This window comes from Morchella importuna, assembly GCF_003444635.1.
Source record: "Morchella importuna strain M04M26 chromosome Unknown Morimp01GS014, whole genome shotgun sequence".
NCBI lineage: Eukaryota > Fungi > Ascomycota > Pezizomycetes > Pezizales > Morchellaceae > Morchella > Morchella importuna.
In genome coordinates, this window is record NW_025763411.1 from 634,746 (window position 1) to 656,860 (window position 22,115).

The 22,115-nt window shown below is 46.9% G+C and overlaps 5 protein-coding genes across 5 annotated transcripts; 2 read left to right on the forward strand and 3 right to left on the reverse strand.

The window, feature by feature from the left end:
• Positions 1-1,631: 1,631 nt before the first annotated feature.
• Positions 1,632-2,260, reverse strand: LAJ45_05348 (uncharacterized protein; the record flags this gene model as incomplete). Its single annotated transcript, XM_046114919.1, has 3 exons — positions 1,632-1,784; positions 1,847-1,969; positions 2,183-2,260. The coding sequence occupies 3 exons, from the start codon at positions 2,258-2,260 to the stop codon at positions 1,632-1,634; spliced, it is 354 nt and encodes a 117-aa protein (XP_045971956.1).
• A 570-nt stretch (positions 2,261-2,830) lies between these two features.
• On the forward strand, positions 2,831-3,670 carry LAJ45_05349 (uncharacterized protein; the record flags this gene model as incomplete). Its single annotated transcript, XM_046114920.1, has 3 exons — positions 2,831-2,865; positions 2,930-3,588; positions 3,648-3,670. 3 exons carry the CDS (start codon positions 2,831-2,833, stop codon positions 3,668-3,670), a joined length of 717 nt encoding a protein of 238 aa, XP_045971957.1.
• Positions 3,671-7,437: 3,767 nt separating this feature from the next.
• On the forward strand, positions 7,438-8,780 carry LAJ45_05350 (uncharacterized protein; the record flags this gene model as incomplete). Its single annotated transcript, XM_046114921.1, has 2 exons — positions 7,438-7,620; positions 7,686-8,780. The coding sequence occupies 2 exons, from the start codon at positions 7,438-7,440 to the stop codon at positions 8,778-8,780; spliced, it is 1,278 nt and encodes a 425-aa protein (XP_045971958.1).
• Positions 8,781-10,948: 2,168 nt separating this feature from the next.
• LAJ45_05351 (uncharacterized protein) lies at positions 10,949-12,351 on the reverse strand (the record flags this gene model as incomplete). The annotated part of the gene is made up of 4 exons (XM_046114922.1): positions 10,949-11,239; positions 11,311-11,731; positions 11,813-11,906; positions 11,973-12,351. The coding sequence occupies 4 exons, from the start codon at positions 12,349-12,351 to the stop codon at positions 10,949-10,951; spliced, it is 1,185 nt and encodes a 394-aa protein (XP_045971959.1).
• A 7,698-nt stretch (positions 12,352-20,049) lies between these two features.
• LAJ45_05352 (uncharacterized protein) lies at positions 20,050-21,090 on the reverse strand (the record flags this gene model as incomplete). Its single annotated transcript, XM_046114923.1, has 1 exon — positions 20,050-21,090. One exon carries the CDS (start codon positions 21,088-21,090, stop codon positions 20,050-20,052), a length of 1,041 nt encoding a protein of 346 aa, XP_045971960.1.
• Between the last annotated feature and the right edge of the window lie 1,025 nt (positions 21,091-22,115).

Here is a 22,115-nt window from a genome sequence, read left to right on the forward strand (position 1 = left end):
AGTCGTAGAGCCTCATCTTCAACATTTCAGCTGTGAGGGACCAATGGGGGACTTCGCCGAAATGATATGAGCAGGGTCGAAAGGTCACCCCATATTTCATGTTGATCCACTTTTCCGCAGATCTATCCAGGACCAGTCAGCCCTAGGACAGACAGGGATATGCTTAATATATGATGATGTAATTTGTGTGAAGTTTGTGCACAGCACATTTCACTGGCGTGAGTAGACATCGATATGGCCCAAGATAACTACAAACATATGTCAGTTTCGGAAAAACTGAGCTGTTATAAGTATGAGAGTACGTACTTTAGCAAAATTTGACGTGACACGTCAAGGCTATTAAACCGACCCTGTATTTTGTGTGAGTTGGACAATATCTTTCAAAATTGATACAATAGCCCCCCCGATTTATCGCGGGCTAGAGATATGTGCCTAAATCGGAAATGGATTTATATTATAAGGCAAGGTTCTTGCTTGGCCCGTATCCCATAGACCGTAACTAAGCGATTCTGCATTTAAATTAACCCAACTGCTGTAACTCTAGATTGGTTCCTTTATACCCCCTGAAACCTGCAGAAGAAGATGATTGCCAGATAATAGTGGCTCTATTGCACTTGAGTTTGCATTTTTGTTGTATTTATTCATTGACTTGTACCATGGTAAATGCATAGAAATGGACATAGAATCTACAGGGTGACAAGATTTACATGGAGATAAATATTTCAGAATATGGCAACGGATCCCAAATTCACCAATTTTCGATGTCTTTTATTTTATACTGGGACCAATAAAATCGAAATAAATCCAAACAAGATAGGGATCAGTTATCAAGCGCTATCTAGTAATAACATATGTATCAGAATTCATATAGATAAAGTGGATAAGTATCTACATTCCCACTTTTTGCAGTTTTCAAGTGTAAACCTATGAGGTTTTCAATTTATTCAGTCAGAACTACAGATCAAGAAGTCATATCTAAATTAGAAAATTATTTGTATATTCCTTGAGGCTTCTAGATATGAGCATACAACTGTCTTCAATTTAACTGCGGCTCTACTTAAGGTAGAACTAATCAAAGCATACCAAATTTGCACGGAATCCCGTGCAAAACCAGTTACGGTCCATGGGATACCCCACGGGGACTTTTCATAGACATGTTTGTAGGAGTGCATGACGGTTTTTACTGGCCACACTATACATATCATGAAGCGAAACTGGGAATATAATTTGTGATACTAATATGCATGTAGGGCGCACAACTCCCTGCCCCGCGCACTTTTCTGCCTTATCAGCTACCGTAATTATCTGTATAATCTAAAAGCTAATTTACGTTATGATCAGAAGGATTTTGATAGCGGGAATCAGAACCATCATTGCATGTACTTATATACCCAATATTGTATTCGTTTCAAGTAGTTATCTGCTCTAGCTCTCATGCTCAAACATGATCCGAAATGTAGTCTTGAATTTCTCTCACAGCACACTACTCGTAGTGATAATATGACGTACTCGAGTAGAAGTATTCCAATACCCGGACACACAAGGAAAATCATTTCCTCAGGTAACGGATCTTTAAATCCATTGAGATATACCGGAGATATCGTCTCACCCTCGAAATATATCTCAGTCTATTATTTCGGTCGGGTATTAACACCGGTTCTTAGTGCTAGAGTAATTGATATTCTATCATATTCCTGAACACTCTTTGCCTTTCTACAGCCCCCACGGACCAGTGACACGATAGACTGATCTTCGGTAACTAGAGGCTTCGCGAACGCGTGTAACTGTAACGTTAGCAACCTGGTTAGGTGCTGGGTTGAGAGCTAGGAAGACTATGCATGCTTACCTTATGGCGAAGGAACAACAAGATCCCAACGTCGCCATCCGTGTGGGTCTGGGGATAGAGAGAAGATGAGATCCTGAGCTGAGCGGGGTATATTGTCCTTGCAAGTGTAGACTTCGAGCTGCCCTGAGTCCTATTCAGCCAGGGCGTGCTTCAAGTTTTTCGGAAATGCCTAAAGACAAGATGTTTGGTCGGGGCCTACACATCTGTCTTGAGCTTCTTCGGGTGAGACATGAAGGAGTTAAGATTAGCCTTGTGGGCCACGTTGCCCATGCATACATAGCTCCACTTAGTGTGATTTGGCAAAAAATATGATTTGAAAACGAGGCTAAGTCACACCTTACGGATCTTACAATAGGCCTGGACTCTCTCCAGATACTGTATCTCAACGTTTGAAGCCCATGCAGGTACGCACATCAGTCTTTACTGATGTCTAACCAGACACCTCAGGGTTAGGGCTCGGCGAATAGAATGTTGGGCCATCGGGCGATAATTCACTTTCTAAGCGGGACCATTTTCAGATCGTCCAGTGACATATGCATGCCGCGCAGAGATCTCCGAGAAGCCTTCGGGTATTTCTATGGTGAGATCTTTCACCAGCAATATAACTGGCCTCGTGTTCCTAGAGGATGCAATGTGATATCACTTTTTGCTAGAAGATGGGAAGGCAACGTTGAAGTCAACAATTGAGCGATAAAGAAAGCCTACGAACAGCGTATTCATAGCAATCAGACATGAAACTAACGAGTTTCAAGTGGAAACCCATTCCAGTCTCAATGTTACTCAAGTAACATTCATATCTGATCACTCGCTCAGTCAGCAACTCACCAGCTTAGGTAAGATGTGCCTTGGCATAAATCGTCATCGCCTCTCAACCTGCTCATTGCCCCTGTTCCTCTCAGCTCAACAGCTCTCCAACCTTCGTTCACTTGACATCACCACTATCACCATCGCTCTCAAACACGTAAACAATTTCAATAAACCGCCATGTCTTCTTCGGCTTCATCAGGCCCGCTTCTCTAGTACGCCATCTCTCGCTCTTCTTTTTTCCTCTTCTCGGCCGTAACGTGCTAATAATATCTCCAGCTCTTGCGTTGCTCACGGCACCACAATCCTTTCCGAGCACTCCCCTCCAGGGACTGCATCCACTAACGCCTCTTCTCTCGCTTCTTTGATTCTTCCAAAAATCACCCACGCTTCCGCCCAGAAGCTCACCTACACTCATGGTGCCCACAACATCCACTACATCTCGACGGCGTCGTCGTCCACTATCCCGCAGGGATTAACCTTCCTAGTGATATCGTCGGCCACATTCGGTCGGAAAGTCCCATTCGGCTTCTTACTTGAAATCCAGCGTCTCTTTACCTCGCGATACCCTGGCTCCACGATCGGCGATGCACCCCCATACGGATGTGCCGAATTCAACTCGGTGCTCAAATCGACAATGAACCAGTTTGCCCAGGGCGGAGAGAACGAGGATGTTGTGCAGAAGGCACAAAGAGAAATCGACAGCGCTAGGGGAATCATGACTGAGAACATTGAGCGGGTATTGGAGAGGGGAGAGAGGATAGATTTGTTGGTCGACAAGACTGCCGGCCTGCAGACGGGAGCTATGGAGTTCAGAGTCAGGAGTAGGGGTTTGAGGAGGCGAATGTGGTGGAAGAACACCAAGTTGATGATACTACTGGTCTTTGTGGTCATCTTCTTGATCTATCTTTTTGTTGGGATGGGATGCGGGTTGCCGAGTATGTATCTTCCCTTCGGTATTCGCTGGCCATGTTGCTAACTCTTTGTCTTCAACTAGCCTGGGGACGTTGCCGCGCTTAATCGGCGCAGCTAAAGCAAAATAAAAAAAGGTCTCGGGAGAAAATATTTGATATTACAATATGGATGATTGTCAGGCTGCGACCTTAAGTCTTGTGTACCAATTATGCGGGCTACCGAACTATCGATCCTTCCTCCCCTTACGAACGATTAGTATGCAAGTTAAATTTCCCTTTTTCCAAAACAAAAAAGAATCATGTCTCCGGGGAAGTCCTTTATTTCGCAGGTGTTTTTCTTTCTTTTTTCATATATCTTTATCCTCTAAGCATTGGATCGGAGAGTGGGGGCTGGGGAGTTGGTAATATTTGTACTGCTTATACCTGGGCTTATTTATGTCATCTCGAGCGACTACATGTACTTTTTTCCCCTTTTAGCCTTGCAGCGCCGCTTCCTTTTGTATCTGCCCCCCATTTTCTTTTCATGCTTTCTTTCTTCTTCATCTCTGTTGTCTTTTTTTTTCTCTTTCTGTACCGTGTTGGTTCTGGTTCTGGTCGGATACTGGTGTCTTGTGTTTTTTTGTTTTTGCCCTTTTTGTATTCTTGGGCTTTCCCCCCTCCCACTTTTTTCCATATATCTTCATCTGTTGAACCTGAGCCGGAGTCGAGTGGAATGGAAATAGGGGGTTGCGTACTATTGCTGTAACAATATACATACTACTACGGGTTCACCTCCCATCTTAGCTATCTACAACATGGCCCAAGTTTTCGTTCGTTGCGCGCCCCCCCCCCCCCCCCTCTCTCCGGCCTTGCGGGATATAGAAACCTGGCACTATATGTTTACACACATCACAAGTACCTATCGCTCATACACAGCTTATAATAAGAGTAATCGCAGAAAAAATTTCCAGTGTGCTTGATCTTCGGGAGGGGGTTGCGGCGGGGGAGGCTGTGTACTTGCAGGTGGGTGCCCCGGTTGGTGGTACTGGTGCTGCGCCGTGTCTTGCCTTGTGGGTAGAAGGGAGGAGGCGGGGGCTGTGCTGTATCTTTGGGTGCGGATTGTATGCGGGTGGGTTATCGATTGATTGCCAGTGACTGGATGATCATGACGTGACTCGGCGATGGTGGGTTGACTGCATGTGCTATCACTCGGTTTTTCATCCTGAGGCTCGAATGCGTCACGTCTTGTCTCATTGTTGTTCCTTTACACGCAATGTTTGCAAGGGAGGCGGATGGGAGTTACTCAGTTGTCGCTATCAAAGTAGAAAGTAAACAGTAGGTGAAGAGGCTCTGGTTCTGGTTCTGTTGTCGCTACTTTGGTCGCAAGAGTCGCCATTATGGAGCTTGTACCGCTCACTCTACGTCCATCCGGACGTCTACAACTGTAATTGGCCACCAAACTCAAGACCACCGAGGTCTCATACCCACTTCTAGGCGGTTCCCTCATGTCCATAGGCCGTCCTCTCCTTGCACCTCCCCTCAAACAAAACTCTCCAGCCAGCGACCGGCCGACCGACCGTCTGTTCGTCCCCGCAACCTGGTACCAGTACATGTACCTACGGACCTCAAAAGAAAAATCTCCCCGCTTCCACATTCAACTCTCCGAATCGACCCCGCAGCAAGCAAGCGAGAAAGAAAAAAAACCTGGGCCCGACAGAAACCCCGCATTTGCTAAAAAGCAAAGAAACAAAAAGAATCCACCTCCCCGGCGCGAAGGAAAGAAAAAAAAGCAAAACCCAACCCCCACGGGCATCACACCTCATCTCATGCCTTATCGATCACAGCTCCTCACTCGGCCACTGGTGGCAAGTGGCAACGCCGAACCTCCTGAGAGAAGAGGGGAGAAAGTGCGAGAGGAATGATCGGATATCGGCATCAATATATTAATCCGATGCAGGTACTAGTACTGTATTGCAAATACAATCTATAGTAATAGTAAATAGAGAGTATTATTCCATCCCATGGGCGCGGTGCGGCGCGTTCCATTCCATGTGCAGAGGTGCAATATAGTGGGAATATATTGCTGAGATATTGCATGAATTGACAGGCCAACGGGTTGGATAGGAGGTGGAAGGTGGTGTCTGTGCAGCCAGCTCCGACTAAGCTACAAAGTACGGTTCCTCCGCAAAATACACAAAACAAGCTCTGTAGAGCGAGCGAGCTAGAAAGAAAGAATTGACCGCCAGAAGGATGTAGATAGTGCTTCCAGAAGAGCTAGAGCTCGATACGTCATGAAGCCCGTTTCCTGTCAAAACTCGTCCGTCCGGAGATGTGCGTGGGGTTGGGCATCTTAATTCCCACCGCCCACACACACACACAGACACACTAACCTCCGACGGACCCTGCAGCTGGGGGCGGGTTTCCGATCCCCTAATATATATTGCCCATCCCCCATAACTCCAAACAATAACAAACCAAAAACACGTTACCAGCCGCGCGATAAGCTGAGGATTTCCCCGAGCTGTTTGTGTGTAATGGAAGGAAGAAGGAAGGAAAAGGCAATATGTAGCAAGCAGTCTTTGTGCTCTAGTCGCTTAGCAACCTCTACATGGAACATCAACTAGCGCGCCTCACCTTAAATCTCGCTTCGGTAATTTATGTAGATAGTCGACGACCCACGAACGAACGAGAACAGTCATTCCCGAGAAGCTTCCATGACATCGCAGAAGCAGAACCAGAAGGGCAGACGAACGGAGCGGACCCGGTTTATCGGGACTTTGCTAGAGTACATGAAGGTAACTGCACGGGTTAGTTATTCTAGATCTAGTATTAGTTGGGGAGAGTAATATTTGCTGCAGGTACTGAGTTATTAGAGCACCCTAGCGGAGGGCAGTTATGTAATATAACCCTTGACAGCTTGAGTCTTCGCCGTCAACCTTCTTTACCAGGCAACCCTTCTCTACCAGTGTCCCTTATGTACTGCAAGTACCTACATGTAGGTAGAGTACTCTAATTTATCCGACGAGCCGCGCGCACGGTACCAAATGCCCTGCATACTTACATACTGGTAGAATTTCCGTAGGCCCTAGGCGGGGTTGCGGTACTTTCTGTCCGTATTGTACAATATTTCTTGAAACCATGAAACCATGATCGTTTCACTTGGCGAGGCGGGGAGGCAAGGGGGGAAAGAGATAGAGAAAGCTTGGTATTTCCTAATATTTTTTACCGAACGAGTGAGGGGAGGGATATGTTTGTCGAGAGATACTTATCATAGTTGTAGGGTTGGTGCATTGGGCATTGGATTGATATGAATTCGAATTGCGTATTACTATCATGAGTCGGAGCTGGCAATTATTACCAGTATGCTAGGAGACCCAGTAACCAATTTCTTTGCACGCGGGAGAGAAATGGGAAATATATTAACGGAGCCCCAAAGTGGGCTACGACGTAGGGTAGCGTACCATAGCTGCAGGGATCCCGCCTGCCTTCCCCATCGGTTTGTACAAACCGTCCCCTTCTTAATTGTGATATTGAACGCGCCGCACTATACAGAAGGTACATACTCCAAGGGTACCATGTGCTAGGCACGATCCCTACTCATCATGATGGTCAGGAGAAGTACCTACATGTAGGTACTGAACAAAGGCAAAGGGACAATTAATTACACTGGACATGTTTGTATAAATCAACCCTCCTCCGCCCTTCCTCCCCGTCTTACTCTTTCTCTATCATCACCATCGGACTAGCTCCTTCACACTCTTTGTCGTTCCCTCCCGCTCTTCTGTAATTTTTGTTTTTTGTGGCTTGACGCCCAATCACGACCTTCTCTACCCCACACTCTAACAAATTCGCTGAGCGTTTCACTCTTTTGAAAACCAACCCAAATCGACAAAAATGAAGTACTCTGCTGTTCTTTCTGCTCTTTGCTCTGCCACTGTTGTGCTCGGTCACGGACTCGTTTCTCAGATTGAGATTGGGGGTACCCTTTATGACAACTACTCGCCCTATGTTGATCCTTACTTGAACCCTGCGGTGGAGCGCATTGGTTGGACTACTGAGAGCAACGGTCCCGTTGAGGTAAGGATTGACCTATATAACCTAGTCATATAACCTTTCTTTATGCTAACATACCTCTCTCATAGGATGTCTCCAGCGCCGGTATTGTTTGCAACACTGGCTCTACCGCTGGTGCCCTTAGCGCCACTACCGCCGCTGGCTCAGCTGTCAAGTTCTTCTGGACCGTCTGGGCCGAATCCCACAGGGGTCCCACCATGACCTACCTCGCAAAGTGCCCGGGCACTGACTGCACCACCGCGGACCCCACCACTCTCGATTGGTTCAAGATCGACGAGGCGGGTCTCAATAGCGACGGCACCTGGGCCTCCGACACCCTCATTGCCAACAACAACACCTGGACCGTCACCATCCCGTCAGACATTGCCTCTGGCCCGTACTTGATGCGCCATGAGCTCTTGGCCCTCCACGCGGCGGAGAACACCAACGGTGCCCAGTTCTACCCCATGTGCGCCAACCTGATCGTCACTGGTTCTGGCAGCGCTGTTCCCTCGGACACCGTCAAGTTCCCGGGTGGATACACTTCCAGCGACCCGGGTATCCTGATCAACATCTACTACCCCGTCCCAACTAGCTACACCATCCCCGGCCCGGCCGTGTATGTTCCTGGCGGAGCTAGCGCCTCCACTTCAGTTGCTGCCACCACCTCTGCTGCTGCCGCTACATCAGTTGCTGCCACCGAGATTGCTGCCACTTCTGAAGTTGCTGCCACCTCAGTTGCTGAAACCACCCCAGTCGCCGCTATCCCCACCACTGTGTTGGCCAGCTCAACCTTCATTGGCACCGGCTTCGTTGGCACCGGCCCCGCCAGCCTCCCTACCTACGTCCCATCCGTCAGACCCCCTTTCTCCAACAGCACCCGCACCATCACCCGCAGCCGTGGTCCCACTTCCAGCGCTCTTCTTGACGCTACCCACACTGTCAGCGTTCTCCCGGTTCAGGAGACTGACCCCGCCGATGTTGCCACTGAGATCGTCTACGTGACTGCACCCGCTACTACTGCCGCTCCCGCGACCACTATCACTGAGACTCAGACCTCAACCATTGAGAAGACCGTCATCTTGACTTTCACTGCGTCCGCCATCGAGACCGTTACTGTCACTGAGCACAGGCCTGAGTGCACTGCGACCGGCAGACACAGGAGGGGAACTTACTTTGTTTAAGCTAGAGGATGCGGTTATGAGTTAGTGTAATTGTACGGGATACAGTTGATGAGTTGAGCTGAGAGATGGGAGTTAGTTTTTCCTTGTATATATTCCAATAACTAGACGTGTATTGGCTGGTTGCGCTTAAAATATATTGCTTATTATTATTAGAAATGATTTTTCTTGTACTTTGTGATTGTCGTATCTTCTAGAGAGTAGCTTTTGATCGCGGCCCGGCCATACGTGATGCTCAAGAGCTGGTCCATAGTTTTTTCCAGTCGCTCTTTATAATCAAGCTGTGTTGTAGTCTCGTACTTATAATACGAGTTACACAGGTAGCCCTTTGTTCTCTCCTCTTGGTATATTAGACTGCCCAGCCTGCCTAGCTAGAAAACTTTCTGTAATCTTAGACTGTGTTTACGGTTGAGCTGGACAATCAATGGATTAAACAAAACAAAAACCAAAACGGTTGAGCTGGAGCTGTCTTGGCATGAGCGTTGACCGAGTGATATATCATGACTGCAAATAGCCAAGCAACATCAATTTTCCGAAGAGGATTATTAGTTGTGGACCCTGCTCCACTGAGTAATACCCGTCACACATACAGGCTGCTCCGCTTCTAGTGTTTTTTTCGGCGCTTGTTGGTGTGTTTCGGGCGGGGGTGCTGCCTGTTGTATGTAACTAGCTAGCGAGGTGCTCTGCAGATTTGGGCTGTTCATGATAGAGTAAGGCTGAAAGGTGCTATAAAAGCGCTAGCCAGATTCTATGAACCCTGAGCACTGAAAAATCTCTGCCATATCTGCCAGGGGCATGACTCGAGGGCGGAGCGCGGGACAATAAATATAAAACTATTGCCCGCATAGGTGGATTGTAGCTAGCCGGAGAGAATTGCAGTGACCTGCTAATATGGCGCTATATGACGCGCAGATAAACAGGAATGGTGTTGATTCTATTCAGCCCGTACTGCTGCTCTGGTGGTGCCGGCGTGAACAGTCAGACCTCGGCGCACAGCACGGGCCTTGGATATATCTGCGGCCAATGTAGCGTGAGTTCGGTGCCAGTAAAGGGAGCCGGCTAGGGCTTAAGTGTCGAGGACTGTGGTTAGCGGGGCTCAAAACGGCGGGTTTGATATTGTGCGGGTGTGTGAGTTTTGGTTGGTTAGTAGGGAGAGGTGACCTGATCTCGTCCCAAGAATACCAAGAAAATATAAAACACTTTGATTACCCGCTCTACCGGCATAGACAATTAACGTCCCCTAGGTGTTTGTCGTACGTAGGCGAGTCGACCGCCTAGTGCATGGAGGTCAAAGACAAACTGTTAATCGTGTTAAAAGATCAGCAGCCATGCTTTCCTGCCTTCGAGTTGGGTGGCCACGGGTTGGCGAGGCCGGGGACGGACTCACCTGCACAAAGCTTAACTGCACACCAACGTGTTAATGTAATTATGGGAGAGTGTGGCTCTACATGTACTCCAGGGAACAACTTATATACATACGTATTATCTGTCCCTTGGATCCTAAAGTATAGATGACGCTGGCTCAATCAGATCTCTCTTGTAGCATCATCCTCGCTGCAACCCGTGAGTGCAGGCAGCTTGGGACTATCGATAGGATACATGCAGTATACTCCTCAGAGAATGTGACTAGCGGTCCACATTACATGTAGCTAATAGGTGGCCACGACAAACAGGAGAATTAATCCGGTATGGAAGACAGTAAAGAACTTAGAAGTCTTGGCTTGCTAGGATCATATATCAGACCCGAGTAAAACATTCGAAGAATGTGGCGCGTGGTGTAGAGGCATGCGCATTTCCTCTCCCGTCGACGCAGGAATTCTGAAACTGTGCTACATCATGCATGAGATAAAACTTTTGCCAAGTACTTGTACATCTAACTTTCCACTATTATTGATCACTGAGCAAGACACAGTGAACTGATGCCATGTAGATACAATTGAAAAGAAAAAAAGGCCAACAAAGTAAAAAAAATCCTCAAGATTAGAGACGTCCGGTTAGTATAAAGAGAAAGAAAAAAAAGAGTTAAGATACATATAGTGTCATCAGCGCAATCACTGCCTCCAACTCCTACCCAAAGCACAAAAGAAAGCAAAGACCAAAAAAAATAAAAAAAAAAGGATATCTTCGTGCTCATCATACACACCTTAATTCCAGTTGGCCGATATAAGCTACTACAACACGCCCATCCCCAGCATCGCAAGAACAACACCCCCAAACAGCATGGTATACTTCACTGCAACAGACGCCGCAGCGCCAATCTCAGGGTTCCCAACAACCTGCACGCCATCAATCGTACACATTGTCTGACACTCCGGCTTGCCGGCCCGCTTGTGCAGATCCCGCGAGCTGAGGTCGTCCGGGCCCGATGTGTTGAACGCCATCTCGACCCACTCAATCTCCATGTATGCCGTGTCGCCCACCGACATATTCCCCGACCAAACGCCTCCATCGGACCACATGTTCTACACCAATGCCTCAGTCAGCCAAAAAACAATCTCTACTTCTTCTAAAACAGCCAGAATCGAAAACCCACCATCACAAAGTAACTCGCAACCGTCGGCACACCATACTCCTTATCGAGATAATGCTCCCCATCCACAAACCAACTACTCTTCCCCTCCGTCCAATCAATCCTATGCGTATGCCAGTCATCCCACTTGACATCGCCATACTTGGCCCGCTTGACCATCTTCCTCTTATCCGGCTCGTCCGTCCCATCGATCTCCGTCCCCGTCGCCATGTCCACCGACGTCGACGCACCGGCAATCTCGTTCCCTTGGTCGTCAACAACCGGCTGGTTCGAGTAGCGGATCTCGTTGTTGTTGTCCCGCGTCAGGATCTCAATGTCGGACTCGTTCTGCCCGTTCTGGTAGATGAAGAGGCCCGCTACGGCGCCCGATGCGCCGGTGACTCGGGCGCGGATCCGGATGGAGGCGTAGAGAAAGTTCCTGTGACTGTTACAAGAAAAAAAACTTATTAGAATTCTGATCAGATTGCCCCACGGGCCGCTGTGAGAGGAGACTGAGTGGACTTACAGTGACTCAACCTCCGCCGTCGACTGGAAGTTCGAAAACCTATGAGTCCTCAACACCAACTTCGACGTCGCATCCGTATCCACATCGGAGCCCGCTACACCCCCAAAGATCAGCAAACAAACAAAAAAGGTGCCAATGATCAAGAGAACAGCACACTAACAAATATAAACATTCGCCAAACTATTCTGCATGCGCATCGGGAAGTCCCCCGTCGGCAGCTTCCCCCAGTCCATGGTCGCCCAGTAGTCCGTCCAATCGTTGCTCTGGATCCACCCGGCCTGCGCATTCCCGATGCCCGGCTCGGTGGTGTAGTTATCCGGCGTGGGGTCCAGCTCCTGCGGCAGCACGGACGGCAGCGGCGGCGCACTGGCGACTGGCGTGAGTGTGCGGAAGTCGTGGAACTCGTGCTGCGTGAAGACGCTGTCGGCGTCGGTCTCGTAGCAGTCGCATGATGGCGTGGAGTCTGCTGCTGTTACTATGGCGGCGGGGAGCAGCGCACTGAGGAGGACGAGGAGTGGGAGCTCTATGAGGGCGAGCATTGTGGGTGTTGGGGGGGGGGGGGGGAGGGAGGAGGGGAGGAGGGGCAATGGGGACTAGGGATTAATTATTACTGGTATGTACTGTATATATACTGACGATGATAAAGAGAAGAAGAGGGAGAAGGGGAGAGAGAAATAGAAATGAACGGTGATATGTATATAATCTCTGAGGGCAGCCCAGTACACAAAGTAATCAGTAGTACAGCCCCTAACCTGCTTGACCCTGCCGTAAAATATAAGTACCACCCCTGCTACATAAAACTTTTTGTAAAAGAATTTATCGTTTACAGCGGGCGAGCCAAGCATTTTATTCTCAACCAGACACCTGTGTTTCTAGCACTTTAAATAGCCCAGTCCTCGCTGCCAATCACCAATCAGGGCCCCCCTTCTTCCCAGCGAAACTCAGTCCAGATCGCCAAGAAGGGGATCGCTATTGTAGCCGAGGAGGTGGATGCTGCTGTCTGTCTACCCAGGGGTGTGGTGTGTTACTGCATGGTTTCCCTAATTTGTTACTCTATTCTCTGCTCGGAGTCTACAATTGCAAGGGCACCACCCTGTAAAGGTACAATGTAGGCATGTATGTAATACTCAAGCGCGGACAGGAAGGCAACTACAAACACCTCATTAATCCCACAACTCTAGCCAACAGCTAGCATCGTATCGTATCATCAACCCCCTGACGGCTGAAAGGAATGCTTTAGGATTCGATTAAGCCACCCGGAAAAGCGGCCTTGTAACGTATGTATGTAGGTAGGCTACATGTAGTTATACGGACGGGGGGTGGGTTCATCCAACCACACATATTGTCAACAATACAAATACATGTACTTTTACATACCTTTTACATCGTTCTCTTTCTTCCCCGTGCGTATGATTACTCGTCCTTGAGCTCTGTCTGTCTGTGCTGTTCGTGTGCTTACCGTCGTTCATGGATGGATGGGGGGGTACAAACCCTCTATTGGGATCCGGGCGGGAGGAGAATCAGTAGTACGTACCTCTCCTCCCCCCATACATACAACAAAGCCATTGCCTTGCCAGAATAGCGGTTTGTATCGACATGTATGTATGTATGTGTACTCAGCCCCCCCCCCCCCGCCTCCTGTATGAACAAAAGGAAAGAGAAAGAAAAGATGAAGTTTCACCTCCCTATGGAACTTTCCCCGGAACCTCCCATCCTGTCACCACCGCAGAGCCTCCCCCCGTGGCCCCTCTCCCCGTGGCCCTGGTGCCAAAAATGCTTATAGTTATTGGAAGAGCTTGTTTGTGCCACGGAGGGATCTTGGCGGCAGGTGTAGGCCTCGTAAGCTCGCCATGCACGATCAGCGGTGCATGCAGGCACCGATTTTAACGTTAATTGTGTGGGGTTTGGTTGGTTGTCTCGAAGTAGAGGTGCTTAAACCGCTCAAATGTGCGGGTGCTTCCTTCTTCATAGAAACCGCACACAACTGCGGCGCCTTGTCTTACCTTGATTACATACATACATACATACATACATACAATTCCTACCAATTTCCTAGAGCAGAGTAGCTACAACGGCACCACCCCCGAGGGCGGGCAGTGTACATACCTTAGACAGTATATACATCTATCATCCCACTCGAATTCAAGCCAGGCGGTGATAGTATCGAATACCCCACCGCGGAGATACACAAAAGAGAAACAACGACAGAACTAGAACAAATACATCACCTACCAGCTGTGCAGTGTAGATCCTGCCTCATGTCTCAACCCCAGATCAAGAAGAGCACAAGCACGGGATGACGTGACGATGTTCGGGAATGTCTTAGACGAGCGTCAAGCATGCGGCGGGGTTTCCTGGTTCTCTTTGTTCAGTACTTGCTAGCGGCAACGGGTAGCTGTGCGTTATTTTTATCGGGGTTGTCTTTATCGGGGTTGTCTTTAAATTTAGGGCGGAGGAGATTCGAGGATCGTGAACACAGTCTATGGATTTTGTGTAAGAACTGAAATGGGATAGGGGGAGTCTCCCCTTTATAATAACCACGATTAGAGAACAACTTGTTCTCAAGACAAATTAAAGTACAGGTAGTTTAGAGCCACATTCAAACAACATAACGAAACCACAAATAACATCACCTACATCATACTGCCTTTTGCGATAGAAGCCAACCCGGCTACATGGCTTTCTAAGTCGCCGAGCCCGTACGGCCGCGATTGGTGTACATGTACATACAAGGACTGCCTGTTAGCGAGCTAGACAAGAGATTCCAAATGTTGTTGACATAATGTAGAAGCAGCCCGTGATGTGAAAATGACCATCAAAACCCGATATACCCAGCACAGCCCATGGGGCGGTCTGGACTGAACCGTCTGTGCAGGCCGGTTCAACGGATACTCTGCATACTCCAAAGACGATGCATAGAAGCTTCGGAGGATACCTCCCTAATAAGAACATACTTAAATATATGCACTCATGGCAAGCCATGGCCTATCGTATGTGCACATATCTGTAAGTACTCTACATTTAGAGATATAGCCCTACATGCGCACTACAGTGTACCCACCGCTCTACCACAACTAGAAAACCGTCCAGTCAGGCAGTACGTACCTACATGTAGTTGTGTTCGTATATACCCCAGAACAGATCGGACCCTCTGACTAGTTTTGCGCTGGGCTGCGGGATGCGAGATTTAATTTGTGCACTGCCATCGATATATCCCTCGAAACCCCGTTTCCTACAAACCCACGCACCTGGTTGGAGAAACAAGATAAAGTAACTTAACGAAGCGCCTATCCAGGTCATACAGCAACGTCAACCCAGAATAGAGATACAGATATATTGACGTGACAGCTAGCTTCTACAGCCAGCCAGTTGTAGTACTAGCGCCCCTGGGCTTGCCGATAATCCCGTGATACCGGGGCCCTGGAAGATCGGCAGTTGCGGCATTCACGGCTTCGAAGCTTGTTCTTCGGATAATTATAAATGGATGTACGTAAATGTAGGCATAAAACTCTGCCGGGTATTTGGTTGGTTGGTTGATGGTTTTAAGGTTGTGGCTCAGCTGGGCGCGGTCAATCATGGTGCATCACTCGTCGTCCATATCTGAGCGCGCCGGCACGGACAGCAGGTCAGGGGTGCCTATTAGGTACCGTTGTCTATTGTACTTTAAATCATATAATACGTGTCTATCTGCATTGTAGCTATATGTAGCTGTAGAGTATATGACGTCCATCCTTCTAATTCTTCTTCTCTCACCACTGGATTACCATCTCAACTATCAGTATTCGGGACGTACCACATCAGATGCCATGCATGGAGGTTAATTGGTGGCTTTGATGTTCTCTCTGATGTCTCTGTTTCTTCCTGTACTTTCAAGGTAAGACTACTAGCCCAGTCTAATTACTAGATCAAGATTTGGCTTGTTGCTAACACCACTCTGAGTATCACTAGTATCTCTCTGCTGTTGCACACCTAACATCGATATATCACCATCGATCATACCACGGAGGTTAACCGGATACTTTGAGACCCCTAGTCCCCCTCCGCTGCCCATACTACCTACATATATCGTTCCGGCCGGCTGGATGTGCAACGTGGCCTAGCTACCAGCAGTCCATCAAATCTGGGGCTCCCCCGTGGCCTGGCCTGTGTACATCTATTCCTCCATCCTCACCAACATGTATGTATTCAATCCATTAACAGCCACCTCATATATGTAATGACTCAAATAATTAACTCATCCAGGCCTTGAGAGATTCTTCTCCTTTCATGGAGGCTGACCGTCGGCTTTGCTACAGATCTCCCAAGATATACAGACGCGATATCTCTCATGCACCGGGGGAATCACGGACACTTTTGTAAGGTGGCCGTGAAAGGCTACGGATCGGGACTCGAGCACCAGGCAACGCCGCTGATGTAAGGCTACGTCTGCTAGCTCAGATATTATGCCATGGACGAGAGTCGAGCTCCGGGATCTCTCGGGCTTTGTACTGCTGAAATCGAACGTCCTGTGCTGCCTATATATTAGTATCAGGTACGAACAGGTTGACTAGGGCAGGAAGGGTTAGGACAAGTGATGACGGTGAAATCTTCGAGATATATAATAGAAAAGAAACTGGCCCTCTCATCAACTTAGCTGAGAGGAATCACGCCTTGAAGCTGGTTACAAGAATGCGCAATTGAGTGGGAAATAAGCATAAAACCTACTTTACGGAGAAAACCGGCAGAAAAGGGGTGTGAACAGGATCGATTTCAAGGGCGGGCCATTCATGGTTAGTATGTTTTATGTTGCTTCTCTCTTCCCGATAGTTAGACAATAACTAAATACTGTACTTCGTTCTGGATCTAGGATGGTAGCAGCGAACAACGATTCTTCGTCTATCTCTAGAAAGAGTCGACATCAATTGCTGTCGACTGAGCCTACTACAGCATACTTAGGGCCCGTTTGGCTGCAAGTCAAAACGGAGTTACAAGAGGATTTGTATGGTAACCACATAACTCCATTTCATTTTCTTCAAAATTCCATTTTGGCAAAAAGTTTTGTGTTCGGGCAGCTAATTTTGTAACTCCGTTAAGGCATTGAAACAGGGTTTTTGAAAAATAGGGGGTACCGATATTTCTGGGATATACGCCCATGGGCTTAAAGCAAAGTGGTGGGAGGATAACTGGTGGTGTATGCATATTCCCGTGACTTAAGCCAATCAGCAAGCACTTTTCTACCAGTACTTTGCTTTAAGCCCATGGGCGTATATCCCAGAAATATCGGTACCTACTTTTCAGCTCCGTTTCGCTCTTGTAGCCATTACAACCAAAAAAAAAACCAACGTTATCAATCATTAAAAATCATGTGTTTGGCAACCCAAATAAATCTAAACTCCATTTTGAAAAAGCTCCGTTTATCCTCTCCTAATGGAGCAGCCACAAAATGGAGTTTCGGCACCTCCATAACAGCCAAACGGGCCCTTAGTTTCTAGGCTCCAGCAGTCAAGGGGAACTAGCCTAGGACCCAAATCAAAATGCACATCACAGGCTCCACCCTACGCGGTATAATAGGATGCAATTGGGCGAATTCTGGGATTAGGCACCTCCAAACGCTGGCATAGCATCAAATTGAGCTACTACCACGAGCGGCCCCCGAAGATCAGGAGGAAGAGGAGTAAAGCAGGAAATCGCGAGCTAGGAGACCTGGGCGACGATATCAGATTCGGAGACCTAGAGAACGAGCTTTATGACGTAACTGATAATTCCGACAACGAAAGAAGCGCCTCCACCGCCCAAAACATCACCCCAATGGCCCCTAATATGGCGGAATCGGAGTTTACTCAGAATGATAGATTCAACGGGGAATAGATTCAATAAAAGGAGTTTCATTCAGAGTATTCATTTATTTAGAGCGGGGGGCGGCGCCATGGCAACCCCGGTCCCAAATACCGAGAGAGATGTCTCTCCCGCCTCTTCCGAGCCTGCTGGTACCGAGGGGGGGGAGGAGGAGGAGGAGGGTGACGAAGAGAAGGGTGACAAAGAGGAGGATGATGAAGATGCGATACAATCGGGTGCTGACGCCCTATTAGGCGTACTAGCCTAATAGTTCTGCATTTATACCCCTTCTGTAGCACCCGTGTTAATAATTAGCTAAATAATACCTCTTTTGCTCGACGTTGTTGGGCACATTTGTCGTCAAGGGATTTGTCACGCATTAGTCAGCACAGAATGTGTAAAAGTGGACAATCCCTTTGTAAAGGTGTCCGCAGCGGTATGACCTTATAACTAGCTTGCTATCTTCCTGTAGATCATACATCATCATCCTGTTCGTTCAATTAAAGTTTTATTCATTCTACGAATTTTCGTCTTGAATCGTCGTTGAGAAGAAAAGAAACAAGAGACTGAACACAACAGCCGGCCAACAACGTTTACCCTCTAGCCAATCAAATCGATTATAAGTGTACCCAATTTGATGGTTGTTATCGCGACAATACTTAATTTCACTGCAAGTACCTATCACTCAAAAATTAAATCCGAATAATACCTTATGATCATCGTTCTTATACCCCAAGTAGGGAATGGAATAGTATTTGGACCCAAAGCCTTTAAAGAGAACATGTAGACATTCTATCAGGGGTAGTTATATTGCGCATTGCATGTGATGAAACGGCACCGCTATTTTTATTTACAGTAAAAGACTACAATGCCACGGACTTTTGTGACATATATCTAGGATACCATGGCAACCATAAATATCAACAAAGACCTAGATTTCATGACCAAAACTGCGAACTAAAAAGAAGAAAAGAAGTTCAGCTTTGGGGTGTTATTTCTATAATTTTCTGCTCTACATTTGGGGCAGTACCCAAAGAGGAAGACATATTGGCTGTTGGTGGTGCATCCCCCAAGAAACCAGTTAAAAATCACAGAATTTTTCTAAATGATCTTCACTAACTTGAATGTAAATCAATAAATCTGAAGCTGATTTTATTTTAAATGTTTTATTGATAGTGAGTTCATAAGATCTTTGATGCATCTATTGATTACTAATAACTTTGGTTAACCCTGAGTAGTGACGTTACACGGTTCACCGTAGAGTCTATGGTGTAGTTTTCATCACTTACTCTATATAGAACACCGTAAGTTCTATGGTCTTATTTTTATTGTTTACATTACACTGTAGACCGTAGTGGCTACGGTCTACAGTTTAATACTTGTACTGTATGGAATACCATAGGCTCTAAGGTGTTATTTTTATCGCCGACAGTGTATAGTAAATTAGTTGGAGTTAGTTGGTTAGGATGAGTTAGGGTTCAAGTTTTGTTGCACACACTGGCTGCCATGCATGGCACCCTAGATATATTTGACAAAAGGCCGTGGCATTGTGGTCTTTTACCGTTTTACTTAATACTAGAATGGGGGGAGCGTTGTTTTTAATTTGATCCCCGGCCCAGCTAGTGGAGATTTTTATACTAGCTTGTGCAGGCGCATGATCTATCACTAAGATTTCACCGTTTTAATTTTAATTGACTCATGGCTATCCGGTTTAGATCTATTCTCATGTTTCCCCCACCATTCGGATCTGTCAGATCGAATTCAGGCTGAGATCTACAAATACTTAGGCCTTGTGTCTCGTGGCGAGAATATTGGGAGTAATCAGCATCTAAACTGGCACATGCGCGCACTGGCTAATAGAATGGTTGAAATATAAGGAAATAGTTTCGCTAGTGGTTCTCTAGCACTACATAACGTAGTACTACATGTACCGTTAATTCTCGAATAATCCACAATCCCCGTATTTGTATGTGGTAAGTCCAAACCAAAGCGAATTATCTTATCAAACTTCACGGATTCGTGCAAATCTACACTTTTTCTCACCCGGAATTAAGATTTAACGAAGTGGGTATAGTGGAATTCTCGAGAATTAGCGGTAGTTAAGCTGCATCACAATGACCGAAAATGATAATAGGAACTTCAGTAAATTTGAATAAAGAATTTTAGAATAGCTAAATATATATACATAACAACTAAAAGGAGAAGAACAAGTAAAAAATGTCGAAACAAGATCAAAAAGAAAGTATGGATTAAGCTAGTTCGTATCATGTATTATAGCTTGATTCAAGTGATTATCTGTGATCAATGTTCCGATGCGACAACTCTAGTCTCCGGTGTATATGTGACGTGAGGCTCTATTGAATGCGGAAGTTTTTTGCTAAAGATAGAAATCAAGTAAAGAATGTGACACCAAGTATAATTGGTTAGATAGTAAAGATTAATGTTGATCCGGAGTCAGTGAGCAATGAGGGGCCCTCTTCGTCTGAATCTGAGTCGTCTGAGTTAATATCTGGCCGTTGACCGCGCGGGCGGCGTACTAGTACTAGTGTCCGAGATCGATTACGGGCGTCCGAGCTCGTCTCTGAATTTGGATGACGTCCAAACTTCCGATCACGGACCTGTTCATGGACTTCTGGCGCATGAGCCTGGTGTACCGGTTCATGTGACGGCTCTGGGCCCTCTTGATGCTCTACTGGCTCATGAGCTTGGTGGATCGGCTGATGTGGTGGCCCTGGGGCCTCTTGATGTTCTACGTAAGGCTCATGTTCCACGAAATGCTCGTCAACATGTGCATGGTGTACAGACTGGCCTGTTGCGCTGAGTACAGAGCTAGAGTCCACCGCTACATGGCGGGCAGAGTGCCTTGTTGCACTGCGCCCAGAGCTAGAGGCTGCTTCTGCACGATGTTCCGGCTCCTCTGGCAACTGAGTATGTACACTCCCGTTTCCCCTTACCGATCCAGCTATTGACTGTTCGGCCCTTACCGACTGCTCAAACTCTTCTATCCACTCCGGTGTTCCTGGCTCAAAGCTTGATTCATAAGGTGCGAATGTATAATCTTTGAGTGTATGAGACATCCTATCAGTGTGGGCCTTCTTTGCCTTCTCTATCCTTTTGATAAGTAGCTTCTGCTTTTCCTTGTTTCCCTCGTTCTCTAACCTTTTGCCTAATCTGGCCACCTTCTCCTGCTTAGTTTCGTTGGTTCTAACGACATACGTAGGCCCTTTTTCCCCATCATTCCCAACGGCCGTGCATAGGAACGCTTTTCTAGCGTTAGGGTCCTTTTCCTTATAGAGGGGGATATGAACATGTGTGATAGGCGGTTTCTTCGCCTTCCCTGGAGGCGGATCCCGTACACTGGGGCTTCCTAGCTTCAAAACCACCCCAACAGCAAGTCTATGAAGTAATGAAGAGTCTTTGGTGTTGGGTAGCTTTAACTTCTGACTATTTCTGCGGGCCGACATGTTGAGCGTGCTGGTATTTTGTGATGTGTACTTAAGTATAGCGGTAAGATTTTGAGCTTGTTGGGTATGTTTGTTGCTTGTCGTTGTTGATGATGTGTGTCACGAATGAAGTCTCTCCTAGGGACATCACGTTCCAATTTATAGGGAAGGAAGAGGACGCTGATGACATAGTATAGTATTGTCGAGTGGGGGTTGAAGTGAGTGATTGAATCGATCTCCTCAAATGATTCTCTGTGGTCAAGAGTTGGCTAATTATGTGGATGCTGGCATGTAGTTGGGCTTATAATTGTTGGTATTGTAGGATATTAGGATTGCAACCGAATAGTCGGCTCTCATGATTCTAGACTTGGAACGAAGTTGTCCACTGAAGATTAATTGTACCAGCCCTAGACCAAGGGTACGCCGAGAAGGGAAAATTTTCAGAAACCAGTTTTATCCTAGCCCTCCGTTTAATCATAAGGCCTAATTAGTCATGAAGAATCAATATCTTGGATAGAAGATATAGATAGGAGATATAGATTGAATAGAAACCCACCCCCACAAGGTAAATGTAATCCATTGCCCCGCTCAAGTTTCTCAAGGTATACTATCACTGAGAAGTATATGAGTGTCAGGGCTTTCCAGGCCGCTCAATGCCTAGCAGGAAGTTATCGCTAAACTGAAATTTATAGAATAGTCCAGGTCCGGGACATAAAATTTATTATGTGCAGTATCTTTAGGTCCTAGAATAAAGATTAATTGCCCCCAATCATAGTTACGCGCACATTCTAAAGTCATTGCAGATTTCATAACCCCATTTGAAAGGTATTTTGATGGCGATAGAAATATACAGCTTATTATTAGTTTTATCGATAACGGCAACTGACAATAGTACCGATTCATGAGATTTCAAGCCCTGAAAGTTGTTGCGGGCTTTCGTTTTCGAGATATCCCGAGACCTAGACTGACCCGGATCAAGCAGTTCCAAGATAAAGGTTTCTTTTCTTAAATCCTCTCAGAACATTTTGCCTCGTCGCAATACAATT